General features: G+C 45.1%; 1 protein-coding gene and 1 long non-coding RNA gene across 3 annotated transcripts; both read left to right on the top strand.

The window, feature by feature from the left end:
* The first annotated feature begins 3,048 nt into the window (after window positions 1-3,048).
* Window positions 3,049-5,411, top strand: LOC120511817. Its single transcript, XR_005629841.1, has 3 exons — window positions 3,049-3,563; window positions 4,098-4,258; window positions 5,100-5,411. It is a non-coding gene; the product is annotated as an uncharacterized LOC120511817 (long non-coding RNA).
* An 8,682-nt stretch (window positions 5,412-14,093) lies between these two features.
* VPS26C (VPS26 endosomal protein sorting factor C) lies at window positions 14,094-25,527 on the top strand. 2 transcript variants are annotated; one of them, XM_039729367.1, is made up of 8 exons: window positions 14,094-15,310; window positions 15,504-15,647; window positions 17,303-17,452; window positions 19,355-19,435; window positions 21,262-21,336; window positions 22,161-22,424; window positions 23,809-23,961; window positions 25,229-25,527. In XM_039729367.1, exons 2-8 carry the CDS (start codon window positions 15,573-15,575, stop codon window positions 25,238-25,240), a joined length of 810 nt encoding a protein of 269 aa, XP_039585301.1. In that variant the 5' UTR covers window positions 14,094-15,310; window positions 15,504-15,572; the 3' UTR covers window positions 25,241-25,527. The 2 variants fall into 2 exon arrangements, with proteins under 2 accessions (XP_039585301.1, XP_039585302.1); XM_039729368.1 differs by having other exon boundaries at window positions 14,126-15,310; window positions 22,161-22,311.
* Window positions 25,528-26,757: the final 1,230 nt, after the last annotated feature.

Raw genomic sequence — 26,757 nt, forward strand, 5'->3', positions numbered from 1 at the left:
TGGAGTAGAGGGGCCCACTTGCCTCTCACTGTGTGCTCTGCACGGCTTCATTCCCTGATCCAACCTGCCCTTGCAGCCCTGCAGTTTTCCTCCTGGAGAGTTTGCAGCTCTGCCTGAACTCCAGGCTTCCTTCACAGCAGCCATGGGCACTCTGACTTTTCCAGGGCTCAACTTTTGTGTTTTGGGTCCAAGTTTTGATGGACATGCTGTGTTGGACCAGCAGCAATTGCAACAATCCTCTGTATCCCACTGCAAGAGGGGCCTTCTTAGGTCACGAGATCCAAGCTAGAAGATCTTCAGGAAGAATTCCATCAAAATACAGAAGGAAAGATTCCACTGTTGTGTTTCTCCACCAAAGCCACCACACAGCTCAATTCCTTTGGTGCTTGGGCCCCTGTTGCTATAGAACACGAAATAAAACGATGCAGATACTGGAACTTCTAAAGTAAAAAAATGAAGTTTAATTTCTGACTTTAACATTTATAGACTTTCAAAAGTGACAGGTGGATTGGAGTGCCACCTCTCCAATGACACTGGACAAACCAACAGTCCATCAAATTTCTCCTCCTCCAGAAAAGAATGTAAAACAATAATTATTTATACAAAACTGCTTGAGAAAGTTCATTACAAGAAGCTAAACATCAGAAGGCTTGGAAGAACTTAGAAGAACTTAGAAGAAGAGGGTGACAGGCCCCAACCCCAAGTGAAGTCCCAGCAGAAGTTCTTCTCCATGGGTTACATCATCAACACTTCCCAGAGCATGCGGCAGCTCCCAGACAGCCTCAGTTCCACATGAAACCATCATCTGGAGGGAGCAGCTTGTGTTTCGCCTGTCAAAAAGGTGCTGCTAAGGAACTAATGTGGTCCAGCTCTTTTTAGGCCAGAGGGGTTGCCATGGTAACCCATTGGGATGGAGATAGATCAGCTTTTGAGTCATCATCAGAGCCGGCTTCGATAGTACCGGCTTGGGATTGACAGGCAGAGCTGCACATTGTGTAGGCTGGCACGCCTCTGGACCAGAAGGTCCTGGAATTGCTGCTGGATGAGCAGCAATTCTTGTTCCCCAAAAAGAAAGTGCATCTCACTGAGCTCTCCCTGGTACTCCCTGGAATTGTGCTCCTTGGTGTTCACACTCACGGTGAAGATCGCACTCCTGAGTATGAAAAGTTTCTCTTCTGATGTAAAACATCAGGCAGGAATTTCTGGACATCAGGAGGAATTTTTCTTTCTCATGGAAATGAGTGTTAAGTATTGGAAGAGGCTGCTCATGGAGGTTTGGAGTGCCCATCCCTGGAGGTGTCCAAGGAACACCTGGAGGTGGCACTCTGTGCTCTGGGCTGGGGACAAGGTGGGCATCGAGCACAGCTGGGACTTGATGATCTTGGAGATCTTTTCCAAGCTCAGTGATTCTGTGAAAATCCTTCCCCAAAACCATGGAGTTTTCTGGGGATGAAGTCTCCAGGAAAAAGGCTGTGTTAGTTATCCTAGGGAAAGTGCATTCTTGGAAGTTGTATCCCAGAAGTCCTCCTAAGACCACTTTCCATGACAAATACATTTGTGGGAGTGCAGAACGGTTCCTGTTAAAGTCAGGAATTCTGAAGAATTGTGATTCTTTAAAACTTTTGTAAATCAAGTGCTACAATGTCAAGTATTTCGCATCTGGGAGCTTCTCCACATGCTCAATTTCCAACTTTTAGAGGAATCTGGTTTCCCTGCATTAGAAAACATGGAAAACAAAACAAAACAAAAGGTTGATTTAATCATAAAGTTCCCCTCACATCCAAAAGGACCAGCACAATCCATGGCTCTTTAAAGCTCCTTGGTTCTGCTGACTGTAACATCATTGGATCTACACCTGTTCAATGCACGGCTTTTGCTTCCATGTCAGAATTCCTGGAAGAGGCAAAAACTGTCCTCAATTCCATTAAAATTCCATTCCTCTTTCACTGGCCCCTTCCCTTTTCCATACCAATTCCCTGCTCCCTTGTGCAGCAGGATTGGTGTCCTTGGTGGCCAAAATGAAAACTCAGTTCTTGCTGTCAGGAGGAAGCTCCTTGTGCAGCTTCCACAGGGATTTTGTTCTTGAAATTCCAGACCATGATGTTTGTTATATCCTGAAACAACTCCATTCAAGAAAGTTCTTAGAAGTACGTTCTGTCTTGCTGTCAGGAGGAAGCTCCTTGTGCAGCTTCCACAGGGATTTTGTTCTTGAAATTATATCCTGAAACAAATCCATTCAAGAAAGTTCTTAGAAATATGTTCTACTTGGTGTCCACTTGATCAACCTCCTGCTAGCAAAGAAAAAGAAATTGTGATGAATTTAAAATAATTTTTTCTAAATTTGTCACTTATGGAGCTTCACTAGGCTAAGAAGTCATTCTTCAGTAGAAGCAGCAGTAGAAGCAGGAACGCTTTGTTGTCTGTTCCTTTTTCCCTCCAAGATCCTCTATCCCATCCCAGTTCAAAGAAAGATGGAGAGAGACTTTTTACAAGAGCATGGAGTGATGGGACAAGGAGAAATGGCCAAGCTGAAAAAGAATAAATTTACATTAGAGATTACAATGAAATTCTTTGCTATGAGGGTGGTGAGGCCCTGGCACACGGTGCCCAGGGAAGTCCAGTGCTCAGTCACTGCACAGGAAAGTTCCTCCTGATGGTCAGATGAAACTTCCCATAACAGTTCAGCTTTTCCCAAAGTGGGAGATGGTTTAGTGATTAACCAGGATCAATCCTCCCCCAGCCACCAGCTTCCAGAACTTCTCTGAATCTCTTTATTCACCACCTCTGCCCAAGGTGGGTCTGTCAGAGGTGCCTGAGCACTGGGGGAATAAAAACCCATTGCAAGAGCTGAGGTCTGATCCCCTCAGGATTATGAACCAGAATAAAAAAATTGTATTTTCTGCTGTGGACATCAAGCAGAGGAGCTGTGTGTTCCTCACCTCCCTCTGAGGTGCATTCCAGCTCCTGGGTGTCCCCACTGCCAGGCCCTGGAGCTGCTCTGTGGCATCACCAATGCAGGTGATTGCTCTGTGGGCCAGCACTCCTGTTTTGTAGGGTTCTGGTTTTGGGGCCTGCATTTCCCCTTTGTGAGCTATTCCAGGCAGCTGGCAAGGCAAGCTCGGTGCTGACCTTCTGCTGAGATCCCTGCTGGAATTCCAGAGGGACCAGCCAGGCCTGCAGGGCCCAATCCTGCCAGGATGGAGCTCCCAAAATAACTGCTGGGCAGGGCTGTGCTCCAGGGCAGGGAGATCCCTGGAGCATTCCCAGGGCAGCTCCCCCAGGCTGGTGAGACTCTGGAGAGGGCACAGCACCACGGGCACCTGAAAAACACTGTGGGCACCAGCCTGAAACTGCTGTGGGAGGGACAATGGCTCACAAACCCTCTGGGGCTGGAGCCAGCCCACTCTGCCATGGGTAAATCAGGCCCAGTTCCCTCTCAGGTGTAAAGGGGGAGAGGAGTCCAGAAAACCTCACAGTTCTCCACCCCCATCCTTCTAAAGAAGCTTCAGAGCTCCCTGTTCCCACTGTCACCGTCAGGGACTGCCAGCTGCAGAACTGCCAGGGTGAGTTAGAAAACAGCCATGGAGAAGTCCTGGCTGTCGGGTCTCAGGACACCAGGAAACTTTGCAAAGGGTCCAGCACCCCAAAACAAATCTGGGGTGGAACCACAGAATCTGCTTTGGGTTGGAAGGGACCGTAAAGGAGTGACAGGACAAGGGGGAATGGCTTCAAGCTGACAGAAGGTAGGATTGGGTGGAATATTGGGAACAATTCCTGAGGGTGGGCAGGCCCTGGCACAGGGTGCCCAGAGCAGCTGGGGCTGCCCCTGGATCCCTGGCAGTGCCCAAGGCCAGGCTGGACACTGGGGCTGGAGCAGCCTGGCACAGTGGGAGGTGTCCCTACCATGGCAGGGGTGGCACTGGATGGGCTTTGAGGTCCCATCCCAAACCATTCTGGGATCTGTGATTCCCTGATACAAGCAATATTAAAAACTGGATTTAAAGTGAGGGCAATTGGCAGGCACTGGTAGCACAATGGAAGATGGGGTGTGTTGCTTGTTTAAGTGATATTTCATAAACATTCAGTTGTTTCCCAAGAAATCTTCAGGTTTGAAATTGTCCAGTGGCCTTGGTAAAGTTGGCAAATCTGTGGAGCTGGAGAAGATTTCACTGAGCAGCAGCTGCAGAGGAAACTCTCTGAGGCAGGGGTTGCCTGCCACTTCTTTCCTTTCTGGAGAATAAAGTTACCATAACTCCAGGTATTTGATATTTTTGTGTGCAGGGCCCCATCAGGTTGATTATAAATTGAATTAGATGATGGGTTCAGATCTCTTTGCACTAAAATATCCTCTCCTGAGTGCTCACATCCACAGGACACACAACACTTGTGCTCCCACCACAGAAACTTTCTCTCTTGGTTTATAAAACCCAGATTTGAAAAACAAAACTTAAAAATCCCCTCAATCCCTTTGCTTTCCCCTCTTCCAACCTATGTGTAACAGCAAGTCTTTTCACAATAAACCTCAACTGAATTTTGATATATTGACAGAGCAGTTTTTGAAAGGGATCACCTCAAAGAGGTGAAACTGGACTGCTGAACCCAAACTTCAGGCAAAACATAAAGATTTCCAGTTAAAAATTAAAACAAAGCTAAATGAAAAGCATTGAGAAAATTCCAAGTAGCTAAATGCACCTGTAGTAGTATAAATATTAAAAAAAATCAATGTCACATAACCTGCTCTGGATATTTATTTTATTTATCCTGTTTGAATAAACTCTAGTTCATTCTGAATGTATGAGTATCAAATCTAAGTCTCATCTTTGTCACATAAAAGTCTGAATTAATACATTTTGAAGAATTCTATTAATTAAACACTAATTAATGCCATTTATATGCATTAAAAAAACAATGCTCAAACTTACACAGGAGCTTTGTATCTGGGATGGACAGAGCACACATGAAACATCAGGAAGAGAACACTTCCTGACCTTATTTTGAGGATTTGAGGAGAGTTTGGGAGGTTTTGTGTGTGTCCAGAACATTCAGGCTGAGACAAACATTCAACTGATCCTTGTTTGTTTGGTTTCCATTGTTTGCAGGTTTGCCAAGCTTTAACTGCTTGGAAGAAGTTTCCTGTCCTGGGTGTTGCTTCAAGCTGATTTTTTTATTCTTTAAACCTCCCCTAGCTTTTTTTTCCTTCTGTTTTAAGTGGAAGGAACAAGGAGAATTTGGGGTTTTTTTTTTGGAAGGGTAATATTTTGGTCAGGGAAATTTATAAGCAACTTCAAGTTTCAAAGGCTGAAAACAGCAGCTAAAAAATATTTCTTGCTTAAATTGTCACAAGAAAGAACTTTTTGTTGTCTTTTTTATGTTGCTTTTCAAGGCAGTGAAAATGATATGTAATAAATTATAATAAATATGCCAACTCTGTGGTATTGATTTTTACCCAAATTCCAGATTCTGAGCATCACCTTCTTAGCCAAAGGGACAACAACACAAGGTTTTTACAGGCAACACGGATCTGTTCCAAGGAGAAAAACTCCTTAAAAGTTACTTCCAAAGTGGGAAACTTTTCCAAGCATTTGCTGTTCCTTTTAGTGTCCTAAACCCCAAACCCAGGGATCTCTGCAGCAGCTTCAGCTGTCCTTGAAGGCCATGGCTCAGGGTGGGAGGGAATGCTGGGATGAGGAGTTTTCTCCAAAATTCCATTTTTCAGAATTGGCATGTTGAGATCCCAGAATTACAGAATTACAGAAACACATCCCCTGGAAATTGTCTCTCTCCATCTTTTTTGTCAATTCCTTCAGGTCCTGGAAGCCTTTTTAAGATGTCTGGAAGAGAACTGCACACACTGCTCCATGCACAGAGAACTATGGATTTATACCAGGGCAGGTGTGCTGCAGTGTTCTCTGGTTTGTTCTTTAGTTTGTGCCCTTAATAATTCCAAATATTTGATTTGTTTCTCTCTGTAAAAGGGAACATTGTGCCGATATTTTCATGGCAGTATTAATCAGAACCCAAATATCTCAGTTGTGAGTAGAAAACCAACTAAGCCCCATCCTTATGTACACAGAATTTCCCCCTGTGTGCACTACTTTACTGCATCAGATTTTCTCTGCCATTTTATTATCCATTCCCTCAGTCTTGTAAGGTCTTTTTTCAGTTCTCCAGCCATCCCTTTAACTGCACCTCACTTTGTCCTCTACCTTTCCTTTACCTGAACACCTGAATCCCTTCAGCAGTCTGTGGTGAGTCCCTGCTCAGCCCCTCTCCAGGTCACTGAGGGATGCATGAAGCAGCACCAGGCACAGCACAGCTCCCTGCAGACTCCTCCTGTGGCCTCCCCTTCTCTGAAAACTGACCTTTGAGTTCTGTTTTATTTCTTTCCTCTCATCCTGCCAGTTTTTGATCCATTCTTCTCTTGCTTTTCTTGCATAAAGGTTTTTTTATTATTATTTTCCATGTGATGCTTTGTCTGGGAAGCTCATTGTCCCAGGAAATCCTGGGAGCACTTAACCATGGATCTTCATGTTTGTCTGTCCCACCTGCCTGGTGGGGAACACACTGGAGGCAGTTCTGCAGCTCTTGGATGAGAGGGATCTGGGACAACATGGATTTGGGACAACATGGATTTGGGACAACATGGATTTCACACTGAGGGCTGTGCCCAGTTCTGCTCCTGCAGGAGAGACCTGGAGGGGCTGGAGCGTGTCCAGGGCAGGGAACGGAGCTGGGAAGGGGCTGGAGCCCCAGCAGGGGCTGAGGGAGCTGGGAAGGGGCTGAGGCTGGAGCAAAGGAGGCTCAGGGGCCCTTGTGGCTCTGCACAAGTCCCTGCCAGGAGGGGACAGCCGGGGGGGTCGGGCTCTGCTCCAGGGAACAGGGACAGGAGCAGAGGGAACGGCCTCAGGCTGGGCCAGGGCAGGCTCAGCTGGGCCAGCAGCAGGAATTTGCCCATGGAAAGGGAGCTCAGGCCTTGGCAGGGGCTGCCCAGGGAGCTTTGCAGTGCCCATCCCTGCAGGTGTCCCCTGGAGGTGGCACTGAGTGCTCTGGGCTGGGGACAAGGTGGGGACCAGGCACAGCTGGGACTCCATGGGCTGGGAGGGCTTTTCCAGCCTCAGGGATTTATTTTGGGGTTCTGTGGCACTGTTGCACTGTGAACTCAGAGGCAAGAACAGGAATTTTGTTTTCTCTGTGATTTTGCTTTCTCTGTGTGTTCCTTTAACACCTTGATGCTCTTTGGGCCCTGCCCACTCTGCTCCTGATCCTGACAGAAAGGATTTGGCTTTGGGAGCCACTCCTCAAGCTCAGCTCAGAAATCACAGAGCCGTGGACTGGTTTGGGTTGGGAGGGACCTTAAATCCCATCCAGTGCCACCCCTGCCGTGGCAGGGACACCTTCCACTGTCCCAGGCTTCTCCAAGCCCTATTTTAACTTTCTATGAAAGTTAAAAAATTAATTTCCATACTGTCCCTTACTCCAGTCTAAAATATTGAAAACATATATTTAAAAACTTTAAATCAACAGTTTTGGTTGGTGTGTCCTATCTATAATGGAAAAATCTATTTAAGAGGCTGAGTTATACAGTTTTCGTCCTATTTGACAAAAAAACAAAAACAAAACTAAAAAAATCTGTGTTCACTGCCTCAGGAAGCTCCAACCACCTGAGCAGTCAGGGTGGAAATATCCTGCCATTAGCACACTTCACACTGCACCCTTACACACTCCTTCCAACCAGGAGAAAAAACTGAGCCATGGATTGTAATCTAACACTTGGAGTTTCAAATCTATTTATGTCACAGGAAAATGTAAACAGCTGTGGATGTGGAGATCACTCACTGGTGCAATTTTTTTCCCCTGGTATCAAATCAACATTAAAAAAAGAAAATTTAAAAATTAAAAAAAAAAATTTAATTTCTTTTTCTCCAACCAGGAGAAAAAACTGAGCCATGGATTGTAATCTAACACTTGGAGTTTCAAATCTATTTATGTCACAGGAAAATGTAAACAGCTGTGGATGTGGAGATCACTCACTGGTGCAATTTTTTTCCCCTGGTATCAAATCAATATTTAAAAAAAAATTTTAAAAATTAAAAAAATAATAATTTTAATTTCTTTTTTCATTCCAGTCCCCTTTGAGGTTGCTACAAAACTTTGTTTCCACATAAATGTTTGGCACTATTACAATTTTTAATACACCTGTCAATGTTTTCAATATCTGCATAAATCCCAAATTCTTTTTCAAGGGCTATCAGCATCTAAAGAATCAGTCAGTTTTAAATTTTCATTAAACTTTTCATGATTATTTTAATATTATTTGAAAACACAAACACCTTTTTTTTAACAGTGCATCTACTACAATTCATTGCTGATGGCAGAATATACAAGTTTTAGTTGAAATGTGCATTTATTTATATTTATTTTTGTTTTTTTCTCCATACCTGTATCCTACCATAGGCCATCTGCCAAATGCCCAAATAATCCCTCCATATCCATCAGTTCTCACACACAAGCCTGCAAAATTCACTATTTTGTAAAGAGTTTCTTTTACCATGACATTTTTACATTTTTAAAGATATCAACTTGCCCATCATCATTCAGAATCTCTCTACATCCTGTAACAACTTTTTACTTGGAAAAATTACCTAATTAATATCTAATTCTTTCTTTCTTTCTTTCTTTCTTTCTTTCTTTCTTTCTTTCTTTCTCTTTTCTCTTCTTCTCCTTTCTTTCTTTTCCCTGAGTACTTTTTATTCAGGATATTCAGTCATTATTTTCTTTCCCTGCCAAATACACACTTTCTTTCTTTCTTTCTTTCTTTCTTTCTTTCTTTCTTTTTCCTGAGTACTTTTTATTCAGGATATTCAGCCATTATTTTCTTTCCCTGCCAAATACACTTTTTTAAAATCTCTAAGCCACTTGTTTTGTGTTATCCACTGTTTTTGTCACCCCTACACATTTTATAACATTATTTTCCTTATGGACTAATTCTCTTGAGTGGTGAGTGAAGCTCAGTGCAATTTTCAGTCAGTCCAAGTCCTTTTTAAAGTACCCTATGACAGTTCCTCTGAGGGAATTCCCTTCAAAACTGTGTATTTTGGCTGGAAAATAAGTTCATTCTTAAACATCTTTAAAAACCCTTCACCAATATTATTGTAATTTATGGGGTTTTTCTCCTTTTATTGTATCTCTCAATTTAAACAGTTTCTTTAGACTTTTTTTTCCCTGGATGTTCCCCCAGCTTTGTTTTATCTCAATCAGCTTTTCTCACCTTGCTATGTGAATAATTAAGTTTATTTTGCTGCCTTCTTCAGTATTTTCTTATTAGTTCTTTGAAGTCTGAGATACTTTCAAACATTTTTAAAGAAAAGGAAATTTCTGTGCAGTGGGGAAACATTTTAGAAAATACTGGTGAGATTTAATGTGTGTACAGTCCCTCTACGTGGTGCAGAGATTTTAATTTCTTTTTTATTACCTTTCTTCTTTCAGGAACACCACCACTTGTGTGGTGCAGAGCTGGGATTTGCTGATTTCTCCACCAAAAAGAAGGGATTTCAATTTATTTCCTGTTCTTCAGGGCATCACTTTTCTCCTCCACCCTCCTTGGTGTTAAAGAGCAGCTTTTCCACACAGGTACTCTGGAAAACAATTTGTCAAATGTGCTAACAGAAACCATGGAAAGATCTCAAAAGTATCCAACACATCAACAAGATTTGAAATTATTTTTTTATTAGATTTGATCATCTATGAGCTCCTTAAAAGTGTAGTTTTTGTCATGACTTTGTATAAATTGTAGAATTTCTCCCACTGAATTCCTGGAGTTAAATCCCTTCCAGTCCAAACCATTCTGTGATTCTACACCACTGTCCTCTGAGCAAAGATTTCAAAACTAATAAAAAACCTCCAAAAAACAGAAAAACAGGTTCTGGGTACCCAAAAAAAGTTTGGGTAACCCCAGCTTCCCTATGGTTATCCTGAATTAGGAATGCAGTCATTCCAAACCAATTAATCCATTCATTTCAGCTCTGGGTTGAGGCAAATATAGAAATGGAATTATTCAAAATAATTTAAATCTATTTGTTAAATGATGTCCCAGAAATATTCAGGTAGAAAAGTGGAAGGGGTTTGGAACTGGATGGTCTTTAAAGTCCCTTCCAACCCAAACCATTCCATGAGGGTTCTGTGATAACCAGGAACAAAAACAAATTTATGGATTATTCCAAGTTCATACAGATTTTCCTTTGGCTTTCAGTTCAGGTTCATTTGTTAGTGAGTTCTTCCATTCAGTTCTGGCTCACCAAACCCTAAAACAACAAATGAAGAACCAAGACAAGTTTGGCTCTGGTTGACTCCACGAGTGGAGTTACATCCAAAATGGATTTGAGCAAAACCTGTACCCTCCTGGTTGGTTCTGTGTGATAACCCCAGGAATAACCAGAATATATTTATTTAACCCTGTTCTTGCATTGAACACAGCAATGCATGACCCAACAGCAGTGACAATTACAGAGCTGCCAACCATTTCTAAATTAATTCAGAGCTCCTCAGTCACAGAATTCCAGGGTGGTTTGGGTTGGAAGGGACATAAATCCCACCCAGTGCCAGCCCTGCCATGGCAGGGACACCTTCCACTGTGCCAGGCTGCTCCAGCCCCAGTGTCCAGCCTGGCCTTGGGCACTGCCAGGGATCCAGGGGCAGCCCCAGCTGCTCTGGCAATTCCATCCCAGCCCTGCCCACCCTGCCAGGGAACAATTCCTCATTCCCAAGATCCCACCCAGCCCTGCCCTCTGGCAATATAAAACCATTCCCCCTGACCTTACAAAAGTTTCCTTCCCAGTAACAGGATATATTTTGGTTGATCCAAATGATAAATTGACAGGGTATCCACCTCCCACTGAATTATTTCGGAAGATTTCAGCAAAATCAGTGAAACAGTCTGAGCATCAGAGCAAAAGCTGGAATTTTTGGCACAGAGCCCTCTCATTGTCAGGAGCCTGCTGCATTTGTCCACTTAGAAAATCCACCCCAAATTTGGGCAATTTGAGACTGACAATTTTGGCTTCATTTGGGGATGGGAATTCCTTCAGAAAATCAAACCTCAAGGGGCTTCTCAGTGGAATATTGGTGCCCACAGCCTGGAGGTGGGAAGGGAATTCACCTGTCCCTACATCTGGGCTGACAGTGATGACCTCTCCCACATGGGGATATTTCTCTTCCTGAAAGAGTTGTTTTATTCCTCCTGCTTTCTGGGTTTAAGGTTTTTGTTAGGTATGTGGGTTTTTATTTTGCTTTTGTGTTTTTTTGGTTTTTATTTTTTTTGGTTTTTGTTTGTTTCTGCTTTTGTTCTTTTGCTTTTTGGGGTTTTGGTTCTTTTTTGTCGTTGTTGTTGGTTGGGTTTTTAATTTTTTGATAGTTTCTTTGGTGTGTTTTTTTGTTGGTTGGTTTTGTGGTTTTTTTTTTAAAACAATAATTTATCCCTGGCAGTGCCCAAGGCCAGGCTGGACACTGGGGCTGGAGCAGCCTGGCACAGTGGAAGGTGTCCCTGCCATGGCAGGGCTGGCACTGGGTGGGATTTATGTCCCTTCCAACCCAAACACTCCGGGATTGTTCCTGCACAGGAGCCACTGAGCTCTCTGCACAGCAGGAGTGGGACACGGCTCCTTGTGCTCCTGGTTTGTTTGTGGGATCTCTGTTGCCAGGCACGGGGGCAGCTCCAACAGGAGCTTTTCCTGGACACCAGGCTCCAGTTCCTAGAAATGAGTAACTGAAGTACCTTGGAAAAAGTTTCCCAAGAAAAACAGCTGATTGTGAAAGTGATGGCAAAACAAACCTTCACACCCAGAAGCAGCTGTGCTGTCCAGGCTTTTGTTTTCCTCTTTTGACCTCTCCTTGGATGATGTAAAAAACAAAACAAAAAAAAAAGCCTCTTTATCTGGCCCACACTAATTAAACAGGCACGGGGGCAGCTCCAACAGGAGCTTTTCCTGGACACCAGGCTCCAGTTCCTAGAAATGAGTAACTGAAGTACCTTGGAAAAAGTTTCCCAAGAAAAACAGCTGATTGTGAAAGTGATGGCAAAACAAACCTTCACACTCAGAAGCAGCTGTGCTGTCCAGGCCTTTATTTTCCTCTTTTGAACTCTCCTTGGATGGGATAAAAAACAAAACAAAACAATGCCTCTTTATCTGCCCCACACTAATTAATGACAGTAATTACCTACCTCAGCTACTCAGCTGCCTGAGTCCTGCCAATAATATTTAGTGATCCCAGTTAAACACTCCTTTCTTTCTACAATGCCCACTTTCCCTCTCCTCCCTGAAACGTGGGACAACTTTAATATCTATTTTTTTGCCCCAGAACAGGAGCATGCAGTGGGTTTTGCCAAGTTTTCCATAAGCACGGCAGGGGAAGGGACGTGGATGGGTTTGGGTGAGGAGGAGAGGACAGAGCCATCCTCCAGGAACTGACCAGGTTGTGTTTATTTAACGATGTAAACGTGAATACAATTTAATTTAGTGAATAATCTGTGGAGAATGAAGTGAAAACAACGACTTGGGAAAGCAACAACATTCAGAACTCGACTCGAGAGATTCCCTCAGGACTTGCAAGTCCCGGTTCGCTGAAATCGCGGGAATTCCGTCTGAGGGCACAGCGGGAGGACATGGCAGCGCTGCCCTCGGCCATTCCCACACTGGTGGGTGCCGTGCTCCGGCTTTTCCCGGCGGAATTCCCCAGGGCTGCGTCCCGTGCGAGGCGCTGCCCTCCCGAATGTCTCCCACAGGCTCCGGGCCGGGTTCAGAGCCCAGAGGGGCTCTGGGGGCTCCTCCCTGGGGACATTCCGGAGCCACCTGGAGCGTTCCTGTGTCCCCTGCTCGAGCTGACCCCGCCTGGGCAGAGCTCCCAGCCCATCTCCATTGGTCCCTTCCCAGCCTCCCGGGATTCCCTGAGCCTGTCGGGGGCACTGCGGGTCCCGCTGGGCTCGGGGCCGGCCCTGGCAGCGGGGATGGAGTCGCTCGCCCCCTCCTGTCGGTGCTGCCGGCGTCTGTCCGTGTGTCCCTGTCCGTGTGTCCCTGTCCGTGTGTCCCGGCGCTTTCCCCGTGTGTCCCTTTGCCTCTGCCCTTCCCTGGAGCTCTCCCCGCTCCCGTTTCCCGGAGTGTTCCCCTGCTCAGCTCCGGGATTTTGGGCGTTTCCTTTGGCATGGAGCGGTGCTTTCTGTCCCTCCCCACTCCCGGGTACCCGCACCCAGCTCTGCACAGGCTGATGTGGCTCCAAAGGGAAGGAATCTCTTTAATTTTTATTACTCTTTACCTAGAAATCCTGAATTGCTCAGCAGCAATGTTCAGGCCTCTCTTTTTTTCTTGCATTTCTATCATAAAAATCCTTTCTATCCACCAGAATTCCATTCATTGAATGATTTTAATCCTGGAAAACTGGATTTGAGAGGAAGGGTGTGCAGCATCTGTCCTACAATTGTCAGATTATCTAGAGAATGGCTTTGGCAAAGCTGAATTATTCCCTTTAGGAATGGCTCCAAACACTGTCTGTGTCTCACTTTCACATCACTTTGTGCATTATAAAATTATAAATTATTAGGATTTTGTTTATTCATCTATTTCAGTTTCTCAGTGCTGTGTCCATTTTCAATTTGACTGAACTTGGCTTGCTTTATATCACTTGTAAATGATTTTTTTTATTGGTATGGAAAAGAATATTCCCTGTGTTTTAAGCTGAAATTAGGATATTTCTGGTCAATCAGTCTGTCAGTTTTGTTTTTACCTTCCACTTTGACTCCATGTGGAAAGGTTTAATTTTAGTTCATTAACTGGGCCTGGAATCTTTGACAACATAACAATGGAGGAGCTCTACACCAGGAATACAACATGGATTTTTAGCAGGAATCTCCAAGGAAGAGAAAGGAAATGCAAACCTCAAATTAGGCTAGCCTCCTCTGGGCTCTCTGCAGCAGCTCCAGCTCCTCCTGGGCTGGGACCCTGGAGCTGCAGGTGGGCTCTCACCTGAGCACAGGGGCAGAATTTTGAGCTGTGTTTTGCATTTCTGAAGAAATGTTGAAAGAAAAATTGATCTTTAACTTCCAGTCATCCTTGCCTTTCCTGCTCCCAGGCCCTGCCCCCTTCCCATGGGCAGGCACAGCTCTGGAATGGGTTCTTGCTGTGTGACAGGAAACATCTCCTTTGTTAAAGCAGTTCACATGTTCAGGGTTGTCCTTGCTTCTCAGAGTTGAGCTGGACTCATTTTTTAAAGCAATAACCTAATTGCCTGTGCTAATTAAGGCCCCTTAGCAGAGCAGTGCAGAATTTAGGTCAGCTTTTCTTTGCTGTCCCTTTGTGCTCCTGTTCCGGCATTTCCCACTTGCTGCACTTCCTCTTCCCAGGCTCTCAGGATGTCACCCTTGCTTGGATGTGGATGTTTTCCTGCTACCTCAACCTCCCCTGACCCATTTTTGCCATCCTGCACCACCAGGAAAGACAAAAATCTGCCAAAATTCCAATTCTCAAGGAGAGATCCTTGTTTGAGGAGGTCGGGTGCAGAGTGAGCATTGGGATTGTCCCGTGGTTGGGGGGAGCTGTTCCTTGGGGCCAGTTTGCCTGGGCAAGGAGCAGGGGAGGAGTTTATCCCCAGGAAACTCTGCAGTTCTCAGTGACCTGCTGCCCTTTCCAGCTGGGAATATTTCAGGACTGAAGCAGATTCTGCAGTGTGGGAGAAGGGGAGGATACACCATGGAGTGTGGGAAGGGAGTTTGTGCTGCTCTCCTGCAGTTCACCAGGTTTGGGGTGTTACAAAGTCTGAGCTGACACTCTGAGGATGCAGCATTTTTGTGCAAAGGATATTTTGTGGACAGCACGTCCTTCATGGGATGAGTGACAACATCCCTGGAGTCACACAACTCCTGCCTTTCATCCAGATTCACTTCAAAACTGTTTCTTTGTGTTCATTTTTTGTGTTTTAAATCTCTTCTGCTCCACTCTCAAGGTGAATGTCACCTTCAGCTTGGCCAGCCCTTTTCCAGTTGTGCCTTTTCTTCCCTCTCCTGTGGCTGACCATCCCAGTTTTCATACAGCAGTTTATTCCAGCACAGACAGAACTTGGCTGTTACCAGCTGACCCAAAAGAAAGGTTTTTCATCTTCCTGGACAGAAAAATCTTGTAGTTGTGGGAAGAAGTTGAAGCTCAGGTTAATACTTCAGCCAAGAGGAGGATGATATTTCTGAGGAAAAACCAAAAGTGCAGAGCTCTTATCTTCAACTTGGGATTCTGATCCTGAGCCCTGGGATTCTGGAAATTCGGGAATTCTGGTAGAGTTGAAATGTTTTTGTTTCTCTGTCTCATCCTAAATGCCTTCATCAGTGTTTGTCTGTCCTGACAAGGTTCCACCATTCTTTGGGAGCAGGATTTTTTTGGAGTTTGGAGATCAGTTCCAGGCTGTTTAGATAACAGCTATGAAAAAAAAAAATGGATTTAAACAAATGTTTTCCTCTTTCTGTTCAGGAAATTCTTTCTGGAGTGGTGGTCATAACCAGTAAGGACACGGTGCAGCACCAGGGGATCTTCTTAACCATGGAGGGCTCAGTGAATCTGCAGCTCAGTGCCAAAAACGTGGGTGTGTTTGAGGCCTTCTGCAACACTGCCAAGGTAAGGCCTGCCCAGCTGAGTGCTTTTAGCACAAAAAACTTTATTTTCTCAAATGAAACCTTTCCTTCAAGGCTCTCGGGTGGTCGGAGCTGCTCGTGGTGTGGAAGGGGTGGGAAGCAGGGAAATGCTCAGCTTTATCTGGAGATCACAGAGTGCCAGGATGGGTCAGGCTGGAAGGGAGCACAGGGGGTCACTGGTGCCACCTCCCTGCTCCAGCAGGGCCATCCCAGAGCACAGGGCTGTGTCCAGAAAACTCTGGAATATCCCCAGGGAGGGATATATGAGGGCATTGTAGGGAAGTAGCTTGCACTGATGGGAGAATTTTCTTTCAGGCTGAAATGCACTGCCATAAATAGTTTAAAAAATTACTGGATGATGCACTGAATCTGTGGTTTAAAGAAAAAGAATTATTGTGTGATGCTATTTAATTTTTAAATTAAAACCCCCACATTACTGGATGATGCACTGAATCTGTGGTTTAAAGAAAAAGAATTATTATGTGATGCTATTTAATTTTTGTTGAAGTGACTGGGTTTAACTGGACTTCTGTGCCAGATCAGTCACTGTCTGTGGAGGCCACGGAGGGGTTCCTGGGCATGAGACAAGACTTGCCAGATTGCTCTGCAGAGAATGGGACTGTGGAGCCCCTGGAAGGGCTCTGGGCTGGAGGGAGCAGGGCTGGCTCTGCCTGGAGCCAGCTCCATTTGGAAAGGCTTTGGTTAAGGGAGGTTGGCCTTGAAGCAGGGAATCACAGAAAATTCCAGGTGGAAGGGACCTCAAAGCCCACCCAGTGCCACCCCTGCCATGGCAGGGACACCTTCCACTGTGCCAGGCTGCTCCAGCCCCAGTGTCCAACCTGGCCTTGGGCACTGCCAGGGATCCAGGGGCAGCCACAGCTGCTCTGGCAATTCCATCCCAGCCCTGCCCACCCTGCCAGGGAACAATTCCTCATTGCCAAGATCCCATCCAGCCCTGCCCTCTGGCAATATAAAGCCATTCCCTGGGTGCTGTCCCTCCAGGCCTTGTCCCCAGTCCCTGTCCAGCTCTCCTGGAGCCCCTTTGGGCCTGGCAGGGGCTCTGAGCTCTCCCTGGAGTTTCCCCTTCTCCAGGTGAGCACCCCCAGCTCTCCCAGCCTGGCTCCAGCCCTGGCATCAGTTCAGTGGCCTCCTCTGGACTCACAGCTCCACTTCCTTCTTGTATTGGAAGCCCAGGAGTTGGGGACAAGAATGGCAAAACTGCAGAGAGAGAAGAAATGTCATGTCCAAGCCAGCTCCCCACAGTTACCCCTCATTGGAGTGAGAGACTTCCCCTAAAGAAGAATAAACTTCAGGGGTCAGGGGGATGGCTCAGTGGCCTTGCTCATTCCTGCTGCTCTTAAGGGTCATAATTTAGGAAATGAAGCTCCACTTCCCAAAGCTGGAGCTGCTCCTGGTGAGCTCCCTGAATATCTTTGGTCATTAATGAGATGCACTCTTAAAATAGAAATTATTTTCTTGAGCAAAATATTCATGTTTCTTTATATTGTAAAAAAATATCCCAGCAGTTTGTGTCCTGAAGAGGTCCCTGGGATTCTGGAAATCTGGGAATTCTGGTGGAGTTTAGATGTTGTTGGTTCTCTGTCTCAAGCTAAACCTCTTTGGTATTTATCCTTGCAGCCTATTCAGATTATCAACAGCACCATTGAAATGGTGAAACCAGGGAAGCTCCCCAGTGGCAAGACAGAAATTCCCTTTGAATTCCCACTGCAAATGAAGGGCAACAAAGTTCTCTATGAGACATACCACGGAGTCTTTGTCAATATCCAGGTGAGGAAATAGGAAATTTCACCTGCACAATGTCTTCTGAAGCAGCTCTTCATCCATGGAAATTGAGGATGAAGTTTGGTGGTGTTTTCTTTTCACACTGACTGAGCTTTCCACCCTCTATGCAGTAATTTTTTTAAGGAGTGATGGCATAAACAAGATGTTTTACCTGAAATATTTCAGCAGAACATCTGTAACCTAAATTTGATCTATGGAAAAATGCAGCTCTTAATCCATAGAAATTGAGGATGAAGTTTGGTGGTGTTTTCACACTGACTGAGCTTTCCACCCTTTATGCAGTAAATCTTTTAAGGAGTGATGGCACAAACAAGATGTTTTACCTGAAATATTTCAGCAGAACATCTGTAACCTAAATTTGATCCATCCTGATGTGGCAGGAAACTGTTTCCATTCCCTTCCTGAAAAAAAAACCAGCACCACAGTGTGGTTGTATTCCAGATAAAAGTGTAATTTCATGTGGTGTTGAGAGCAACACAAATCAGGAATTGTTTGCTTTGCTGGGGTGAGGAGGAGTAACATTCCCTGCCCAGATCTGCATGGAATACCTGCTTGGACACAGTCTTGTGGAAACAGAGTTCTGAGATTTGATCTTTTTTGGTTAAAACTTGCCTCATCTTAGGTGGTTGGTTTGTTTGGGTGGTTTTTGGTGGTTTTTTTTAGGGGGAAAGTCTTTCTTCAGCCATCTCTTGAAGATAAATTCTGTGTTAGACAATGAAGTTTGATGCCACTGAAATGAAAAAAAAACCTAATAAACCAAATCAGCCCCCAGCAGCCTATCAGAAGTAACTAAAGGGAAAAAAAACAAACTTGTTTTTTTCCGTGTTTGGATGTTTTTTAAATCCTTTCCTTTTATTTGCTCAGTTTTGGCTTCTTCCCTCATGCAACAGCTGTTGTTTGTGGTAGGGATGTCAAAAATGGTGCAGCACTGGTTGAGTTGCTTTCCATATCCCAAATAACTTGCTGTGATCAATCAGTCAGTTTGAGCTGCACTTTCATGAGGAATATTTGTCTTATTTTGTCATTCCTTCTCTCCTCTGTAGAGCTTTTCTTGGATAAAATATCATTGAAATTTAATAACTTAAATTTCAGCCAAACTTTGAGAGTCCTGCTCTCCTGAGGAGGGAATTGTGACACTGAGGTGCTGTTTCAGAGACACTTCCTAAACCTCTGGGCAGTTTAACTGAGTCTCTCTTTCTTGATTTAGGGATTAATTGTGGGTTCAGGGTTCAGTTTAAACTTTAATCAGACACTGCTGGGGGTTGTGGCCATGAACCAGAAGTGAGGAACCCAAATCCTGGTCTGAGGGAGGAATTAAAAATCAAACAAAACAAAAAACCCCATCCCAGCAAGTTCCCTGTCCTGTAGGGACACGGAGAGGCTTTGTTGGAGATGAAGTGTAGGATTTCTGGGATAACCAAATTCTTACTATTTTTCAGCCACTGGTTTATGGCTCCCATTTTAGGGGAACAAATTGGAAGCAAATTCACCTCATTGCCTGATTTTAGTGCTGCTTTGAGCTCAGCTGGGTGGCTGAAGTTCCCCATGAAATATCCCAACAACTGTGAATTCAATCCCACAATGAAACCAAGATTAAAGGGGCTGAAAGCAAAAATACAAAACACAAAAATACATCACACTGATACTCCCTCAACCAAAACAGGGTGAAAAATCACCCTTAACTGGATAAAACAGCAACAACTCTCTGCACAGAGGCAGAAGGGAGGTGAAAAGTTGGGAAGGAGGAAGTCTGAATTCAAGCTTTTCCTTTTTTCCCCTTTCCCTTTTTAATTCCATTTTTCCTTTTTCTCCCCAATCTTCCCCCCTTCCCCCACCTTTTAATCCTTTCTTTCCCCCCTTTTTTCCCCTTTTCTCCCCTTGCCCCAGTACACCCTGCGCTGTGACATGAGACGTTCCCTGCTGGCAAAGGACCTGACCAAGACTTGTGAGTTCATTGTCCACTCCCTGGTGAGTGTGCTTTCTGTTCATTTTGCAATTAATTAATTGTTTTATTGTTTTTTTTCTCCCCACTTCACTTTAAGGGAAAGAAATAAACCAAATAAACCCATGGAAATTGTGATAGTGACATGAGGGATTACAGAACTGTAGATTCAGAATATCCTGAGTTGGAAGAGACCCCAAAAATCATCAAACCCAACTCCTGGCCCTGCACAGGTCACCCCAAAATCCCATCCTGTGCCTGAAACCTTTGTCCAGAATGTAGGAGTAAAGGAAATCTGCCCCAAAACAAAACCACCCCAAAGGGCTGTTGCTTCTGGTTAGAAAAACCCATCCCTCTCTTAAAGAACAACGAGGAGTTGGATTTTCAGCTGTTTTTACAGTGCCCTGAGTTTATTCTCTTGTTCATCCTTGGAGTTCTGAGACAATGGGGTGGTCACATAAATGTGATGTCATTTTTCCAAACACTGTTTTGAATTATCCCAGCAGTTCTCAGCCAAAGCTTCCAGGCTCCCCAGTCCTGGAAATGGGAGTTGGGTGAAAATCCCTGATTTCTGCTCTTCTGATCCAGAGCCCTGACTCCAAACTATCACAGCTGGGTCTGCATCCAGCTGCAAATCATGGAAAGGTGGTGGGAGAGACCTTCAGGATGAGCCAGTCCCATCCTCACCCCAAACCATGTCCCACATCCAGGCTCCTGAACACTCCCAGAGACTCCAGCACCTCCCTGAGCAACTCATTCCAATGCCTGACCAGCCCTGCAAGGGAAACAAGGGAAAACTTGGTTCTGATTTCTAATTCTAGAATTTCTAATTCTTCTTTCCAATCCTAATCCTTGTGGCAGGAGGTTGGACTCCCAGGAAATGCTTTGCTGGTTCTTACAGAAGTTCCTGTGTTGGATTTGGGGTTGGTTAAACTGGGCTGTGCTGTCCAGAGCAGCTGAGGCCAGGCCAGAGCTGATGAAATTCCCTTTTTCCATCTATAACTTGCTGGAGCACCCTGCTTCTATCATTCCTTTGAACTCTAACAGGACAGTAAATATCAAAATCCTTTGTGTTACTCAGGACTTGTAGTGGAAATGTTATTTTAGTTCTAAAGTAACTTTTTAAAAGATGTAGTTCGATGTTACCAACAAGTTTCCTGTTGGTAAGGTTTCAATATTTTCTGATGCTACATTTTATTGGTCCATTATTACATTTATAAGTGAGCCACACTTGTCAGAGGAGTGACAAATCACACATCCTGCAGTTTTCCTGGGTTTATTTCTTGTTCCCACTACAGCACTTCTGAGCTCACCAGTCAGTAAATCATGAATCTCTCAGTCAGGGTGAATTAATGAGGTTTTACTGAACGTATAATTCTCACTGTCAGTGCTCAATGTACCATTTCCCTTCAGCTTATTCTGTGCCAGAATTTGTCATTTTGGGAAAATGCAGCCAATCTTTTGCTAATCTCTTCCATCTTGCAGCTGGGCAGCAGCAGCTATTTTGAATTCTTGAGCAGTGAGGGCAGATCCTCACTCAGAGTTCCAGATCAGCCCCTTGCTGGTGGAGAGCAGGAATTTATAAAGCAGATTTGAAGGATTGGACACAAGTTCATTTAGAATCTCCACTCCCCAAATTTCATAATGAAAGGAAACATTCCAAGGGACAGGTACAATGAATTTATTTCTACATTCAGAAATGTGAAACGGAGCTTTTTTTCTTCTTTCCTTCAGATGGGAAGGGTATTCCTGCTTTTCCAGGTGGTTTAGGGCAGCCAGATGTTGTGGTTTTTTAATATTCTCTCTCTGTTTTGGGGATCAGATTTCAGTTTAACCCTTCCACTCCCTGCAGTCACAGAAAGGGAAGCTGCTGCCGAGCCCTGTGGACTTCACCATTACTCCTGAAACTCTGCAAAATGTTAAAGAGGTAAAAGGATTTTCTTCTTATTTTATTTTAAATGTAAAGTTTGTGTGTTTCTGAGTGAGACCAGAGGAGTGACTAAATTCTGGCTTTTAAATTATCAGGCAGATTATCTTGTTTTGTTTTTCCATTTTCTTTTTCACTTCTATGCCTCATCTCTTGCACTGTGGTGACCAGTTGAAGGTGGAATTTTGCTCAGGAGCAGTTAAATATTTTTATTCCTTTCCTGAGTGAAAAATGGCAGTGAAGCAAGGGAAAACATTCTATACATGGACAGCCAAGAGCCTTTAAAAATGTGTGTTTGGAGCCTTGCTTATGCCTCTTTTTACAGCCCTCTGTGGCTTTGGGAAGCCTCAAGGAGGGCAGGCTTAGGTGGGATATTGGGAATGAGGAATTGTTCCCTGGCAGGGTGGGCTGGGATGGAATTCCCAGAGAGCTGTGGCTGCCCCTGGATCCCTGGCAGTGCCCAAGGTTGGACACTGGGGCTGGAGCAGCCTGGCACAGTGGAAGGTGTCCCCACCTCCTGTACCACACAGTTCCAGCTCCTGGATGAATTCTAACAGCCAAGTTCTGTCAGTTCTTCCCAGGAAAGGCCCATCCATGGGTGGATGGAGGAGCAGGAAGGACACATGTCAAGAGAGAATATTGTAGGAGAAATGCTGATACAGAGTGAGAGAAATAAATTTAAGCTATATGAGAAATTTCTGTACTCCTGAATTCTCAACTTTGGAACTCCTGGCTAATTTCCTACTTGTTTTAAGAGTTTTTTCTTTTCTCATTGGTCTGCTCTTTACATTGGCATCTTTTTCTCCTCCTTCCAACCTTTTCAGAGAGCCTCCCTCCCCAAATTCCTGATCAGAGGGCACCTGAACTCCACCAACTGTGTGATCACGCAGCCGCTGACGGGGGAGCTGGTGGTGGAGAGCGCCGAGGCGGCCGTCAAGAGCATCGAGCTGCAGCTCGTGCGTGTGGAGACCTGTGGTGAGCCCCTGGGCAGCACCCAGGCTGCAGGAACCCCCTGCATCCCTTCTGAATTGGTTGGGAAAGCCAGGTGTCTGCTGAGGAAGGCAGGAGCCTCCCCTGAAATGGAAAATGGAAACCCCCTCCCTCCGAATTGTTACAAATTTGAAATTAAGGGGCTCTCAGGCAAAGATATGGGAGCAGGAATAACAGTTCTTTATTAGGGAAAAAATGAAAATAAAATGAACAATGCAGTAAACCAAAACAACACTGACAGAGTCAGAACATGACCTGACACCCTGTGGGTCAGGGTGCTGGTAGCAATCCAATTGGAATTGTGGCTGCAGTTCTCCTGGAGTGGCAGCTGTGCTTCTGCTGGAGCAGGGATCCAGGAGAAAGGGTGTAGTCTTCCTCTGAAGATCCAGTGGAAGAGGCAGCTGCTGTTCCTCTGGCAATCCAGTGGAAAGGCTGTTCTTGGTGTCCAAGATCTCAGATTGTATCCAGGTAGGAATGCTTGGCTCCTGCCCTGGGCGGAGCATCTCCCCATGGGATGCTGGAATTGGATCAGCCCTGCAGGGACACTCAGTGGCCATGGACAGCAGAGATCTGCTGGAGGGAGGATTGGCTGTGTGAGAGATGAGAAAAAAACTGCCCCATGAACAGCAGAGAACTGCCCAGCTCTGACAGATGGCACATAGAATACATCTTGCCTTGCAATCTGGGACACCTTCCCAGGGAAACAGGGACCAGCATGAAAGAAAGGCCAGAGCTCGGAGGCCTTGCAGGGTTTGCACTTTGAGGAACAGCCCCAGTAAAATTTAAATTATCTCCATGATCCTTTACTCTGTGAAAACTTGCAGGGCCTTTTCCCCCTAATCCTGGTGGATCTCTGCTGGTTCTTGGCTTCTTTTTTCTGCCTGTGTCAAGATCAAGATTGAAGCTCTCAAGACAATGTTTTGTGTTCAGACTCAGGTGTTTATTATTTCTTATCTGTATCACAGACATAAAAGCCCTGAGTTCTGCAGTATTCTACTAACAAGGTACAAAATGGCTAACTATCTTTCTGTACAAGGCCTCCTTAGGCTAAACTGTCTAATTAAGAAATGACACTTAAATTATTTTTACTTATCACTTGAAGTCTGCAATGCAAACCTTTCTGTCCAATTACCACCCAAGCCCATGGAGAAGAAGGTGAAGAAGAAGGAGCAGCCTCCACCCTAAACCCTCCATCCTGCTTTCTATCTATTCCTGTATTCTAACCCTTAAACTCTGAGTTTCCCAGCCTGTGATATCACACACTTCTATCCAAACTGCACACCCACAATCCCAGTTCTTCCATTCCATTTTGGAAGCTTCTCCAGGGCCTCAGGTCAGTGCAGTGTTCTCCTGGGGGTCAGTGCCTGGCAGCACAGAAAGTCTGGAATTCTCAGCAGCCAGGACTCCAGCATATCTCCATTGTGAATTTTGGCTGCTGCTTTCTCTCATCTCCTCCCTTTTCCCTCCTCTCTCCTTGCCCAGGGTGTGCTGAGGGCTATGCCAGGGATGCCACAGAGATCCAGAACATCCAGATCACCGACGGCGACGTCTGCAGGGGCCTCCCCATCCCCATCCACATGGTGTTCCCCAGGCTCTTCACCTGCCCCACCCTGGAAACAACCAACTTCAAAGTGTGTGAGTGGGGAGGCATTTCCTGGCAGAGGAGTGGCCACGTTCATTCCCTTTCCGTGGGCAGGTGAGGGGATGAATGCAGCAGAGCTGCAGGAGGAGCCCAGGACATCCCTGTGCTTCCCTGAGCCTGAGTCCTGCTGCAGTTCAGAGTGAGAAAACTCAGCCCAGACACTTCCAACACAAAGTGCTGTGCAGCCACTAAGCTACTCCTAACAAAATTCCATGAGGAGGGACAACATTCCTCCTCCAGGAGGAGCAGTGGAATACAGGTCATGTGATTAAACACCTGAGGAGTAGTGCAGGAGTAAAATCCCCTCTTTTCCTCACCAGTGAGAACCCCCCTTTCCATTTCTTCTCCTTTTTGTTTCCCACTCTGCTGCTGAAAGCCCTGCAAGCAGCAAGGTTGGTCAGGGTGTGATTCTCTTACCTACACCACATGCTCCTTCCTGCTGATTGTTGTAAAATCAAGTATTTTTATTAACAAAATCAGAGTTTTCCTCACTTGTTCAAATAAGTACTGCAAGAATCCACTTGGCTGGTTTGTATTTCTTCCCTTCATCCTGCTGGAATCTGTTGGCACAGAATCTGGGTGCAGTGGTTTTCCCCAAAATATTTTTTTGCCATTTTAAGCTCTTCACTAGCAATTTACAATGAGAATTTGAATTTATTTTGATTTCTGCTTCCCTTCAGTTATTAATTCTGCCTGGCTTTTTGTTCTATTTAGAATTGATTATTGCATCTGACACTGATTTTGGCTTTGAAGGACACAGTGTAGTCTCTAAGAGCAGATCTTCCTCTGGAATTTTTGCTCCCCAGTTTGCAGGCCTGTTGTCTTCCAGTATTTCATTTCCCACGGCTGTTACATGCTGGAAACAGGCAGTGGCTCTGTCCTGGAATTCTCCCATTCCATGCTTTAAACACCATCTTGGTGGAGGTGTCTTTCCCAAAACATTTTGTTCTTTGGTATCTGAATCCTCTTTTCCAGAGGATTGTTTGCCATGATTTATCAGAGAGAAAACAACCCAGAGGAATCCCATAAGATTACAACAAAGCAGGATTTTCTAGGAATGGTCCAAGGGCTGGGATGCCTGGATGAGGTTCTGATGGAATGTTTCAGGAGCTCCTGCCTCATCCTGCTGCTAGGATTCAGCTTTCCTGTGGAATTGAAGCAGGATTGTTCCTAGGATTCAGCTTTCCTGTGGAATTGAAGCAGGATTGCTGCTAGGATTCAGCTTCCCATGGAATTCTCTCTCTTTTTCCCTTCTCCCAGAGTTTGAAGTGAACATCGTGGTCCTCCTGCACGACGACCATCTCATCACAGAGAACTTCCCCCTGAAGCTCTGCAGGATGTGAACATCCACAGGAGAAGCAGAGAAGGATTTTCTGGGAATTCCTCAGAGGGAAAGTGGAACTTTATCCATGCTTGACTGCAGCTGGAGCCACCTCACTTCCTTCTTCCTGTGGGCACTTCTTGTGCTTCCACTTCCCTGTTAGCCTGGCCAAGACTTGGCCTCTGCATTTCCCAATCCTGCTGCCTTCAAGAACCATGTTTTTCCCAATTTTTCTCAGGCAGATCCTGAGGTTCTGATGGAATGTTTCAGGAGCTCCTGCCTCATCCTGCTGCTAGGATTCAGCTTTCCTGTGGAATTGAAGCAGGATTGTTCCTAGGATTCAGCTTTCCTGTGGAATTGAAGCAGGATTGCTGCTAGGATCCAGCTTCCTGTGGAATTGAAGCAGGATTGCTGCCAGGATTCAGCTTCCCATGGAATTCTCTCTTTTTCCCTTCTCCCAGAGTTTGAAGTGAACATCGTGGTCCTCCTGCACGACGACCATCTCATCACAGAGAACTTCCCCCTGAAGCTCTGCAGGATGTGAACATCCACAGGAGAAGCAGAGAAGGATTTTCTGGGAATTCCTCAGAGGGAAAGTGGAACTTTATCCATGCTTGACTGCAGCTGGAGCCACCTCACTTCCTTCTTCCTGTGGGCACTTCTTGTGCTTCCACTTCCCTGTTAGCCTGGCCAAGACTTGGCCTCTGCATTTCCCAATCCTGCTGCCTTCAAGAACCATGTTTTTCCCAATTTTTCTCAGGCAGATCCTGAAGGAATCATTCTGTAGCTTTCTACAGCTTGTAGAAGTATGGAGCAAGTTCCTCTCTTGATTTAATTTTGTAATACTCATTCCAAAGTCCTTTGAAGACCCCTTAAAACTCACAAATCCCATTATGGCCATACTGGGAGGGTGTGAGAATGAGAAATAAGGTCTTTGAAGGTCTTAAAAATGGTGCTACAACTTTGCAAGGTGGTGCTGTGGGATCTGGCCCAAGGTGGATGGGAAATGAATTATTTCAACTCACTCCAAGGACATTTTAGTCAAACTGGGAACAGGAGTTGGTGTTGGAGGAATAAATGAATGTGTTTGTGACTCTACAGCTTAAAGGAAAAGTAATTCAGTAAGAAACAACCTTCCCAACACAAACAGGTTGTGGATTTTGATGTTGTTTTCATGGAACTGCCACAACTTGTGGATTTTCCATTAATTTTCCATGTGGGGTAAGGGCAGGCTCAGTCTATATTATAGAAATTGGAAGTGTAAAGATGAGCCTCTGAAAAAGCAGAATTAAGAAAATTAATTTCCTTTGGTTTGTCCAGCAGCATTGGCAAGCAGGAGAATGCAATTCCAGTTTGGGTCCTGGTGTTTTAGGAAGAAAAAGCTGAATTTTTCCTTTCAGTGTCTGGGAGGGGAGAGGAAAATGGTATTTACTGAAACTTAGCACTTTTCCTTGAGAGCAGGGGGATT

This window comes from Passer montanus, unplaced genomic scaffold (genome assembly GCF_014805655.1).
Source record: "Passer montanus isolate IOZ18808 unplaced genomic scaffold, ASM1480565v1 scaffold69, whole genome shotgun sequence".
NCBI classification, from domain to species: domain Eukaryota; kingdom Metazoa; phylum Chordata; class Aves; order Passeriformes; family Passeridae; genus Passer; species Passer montanus.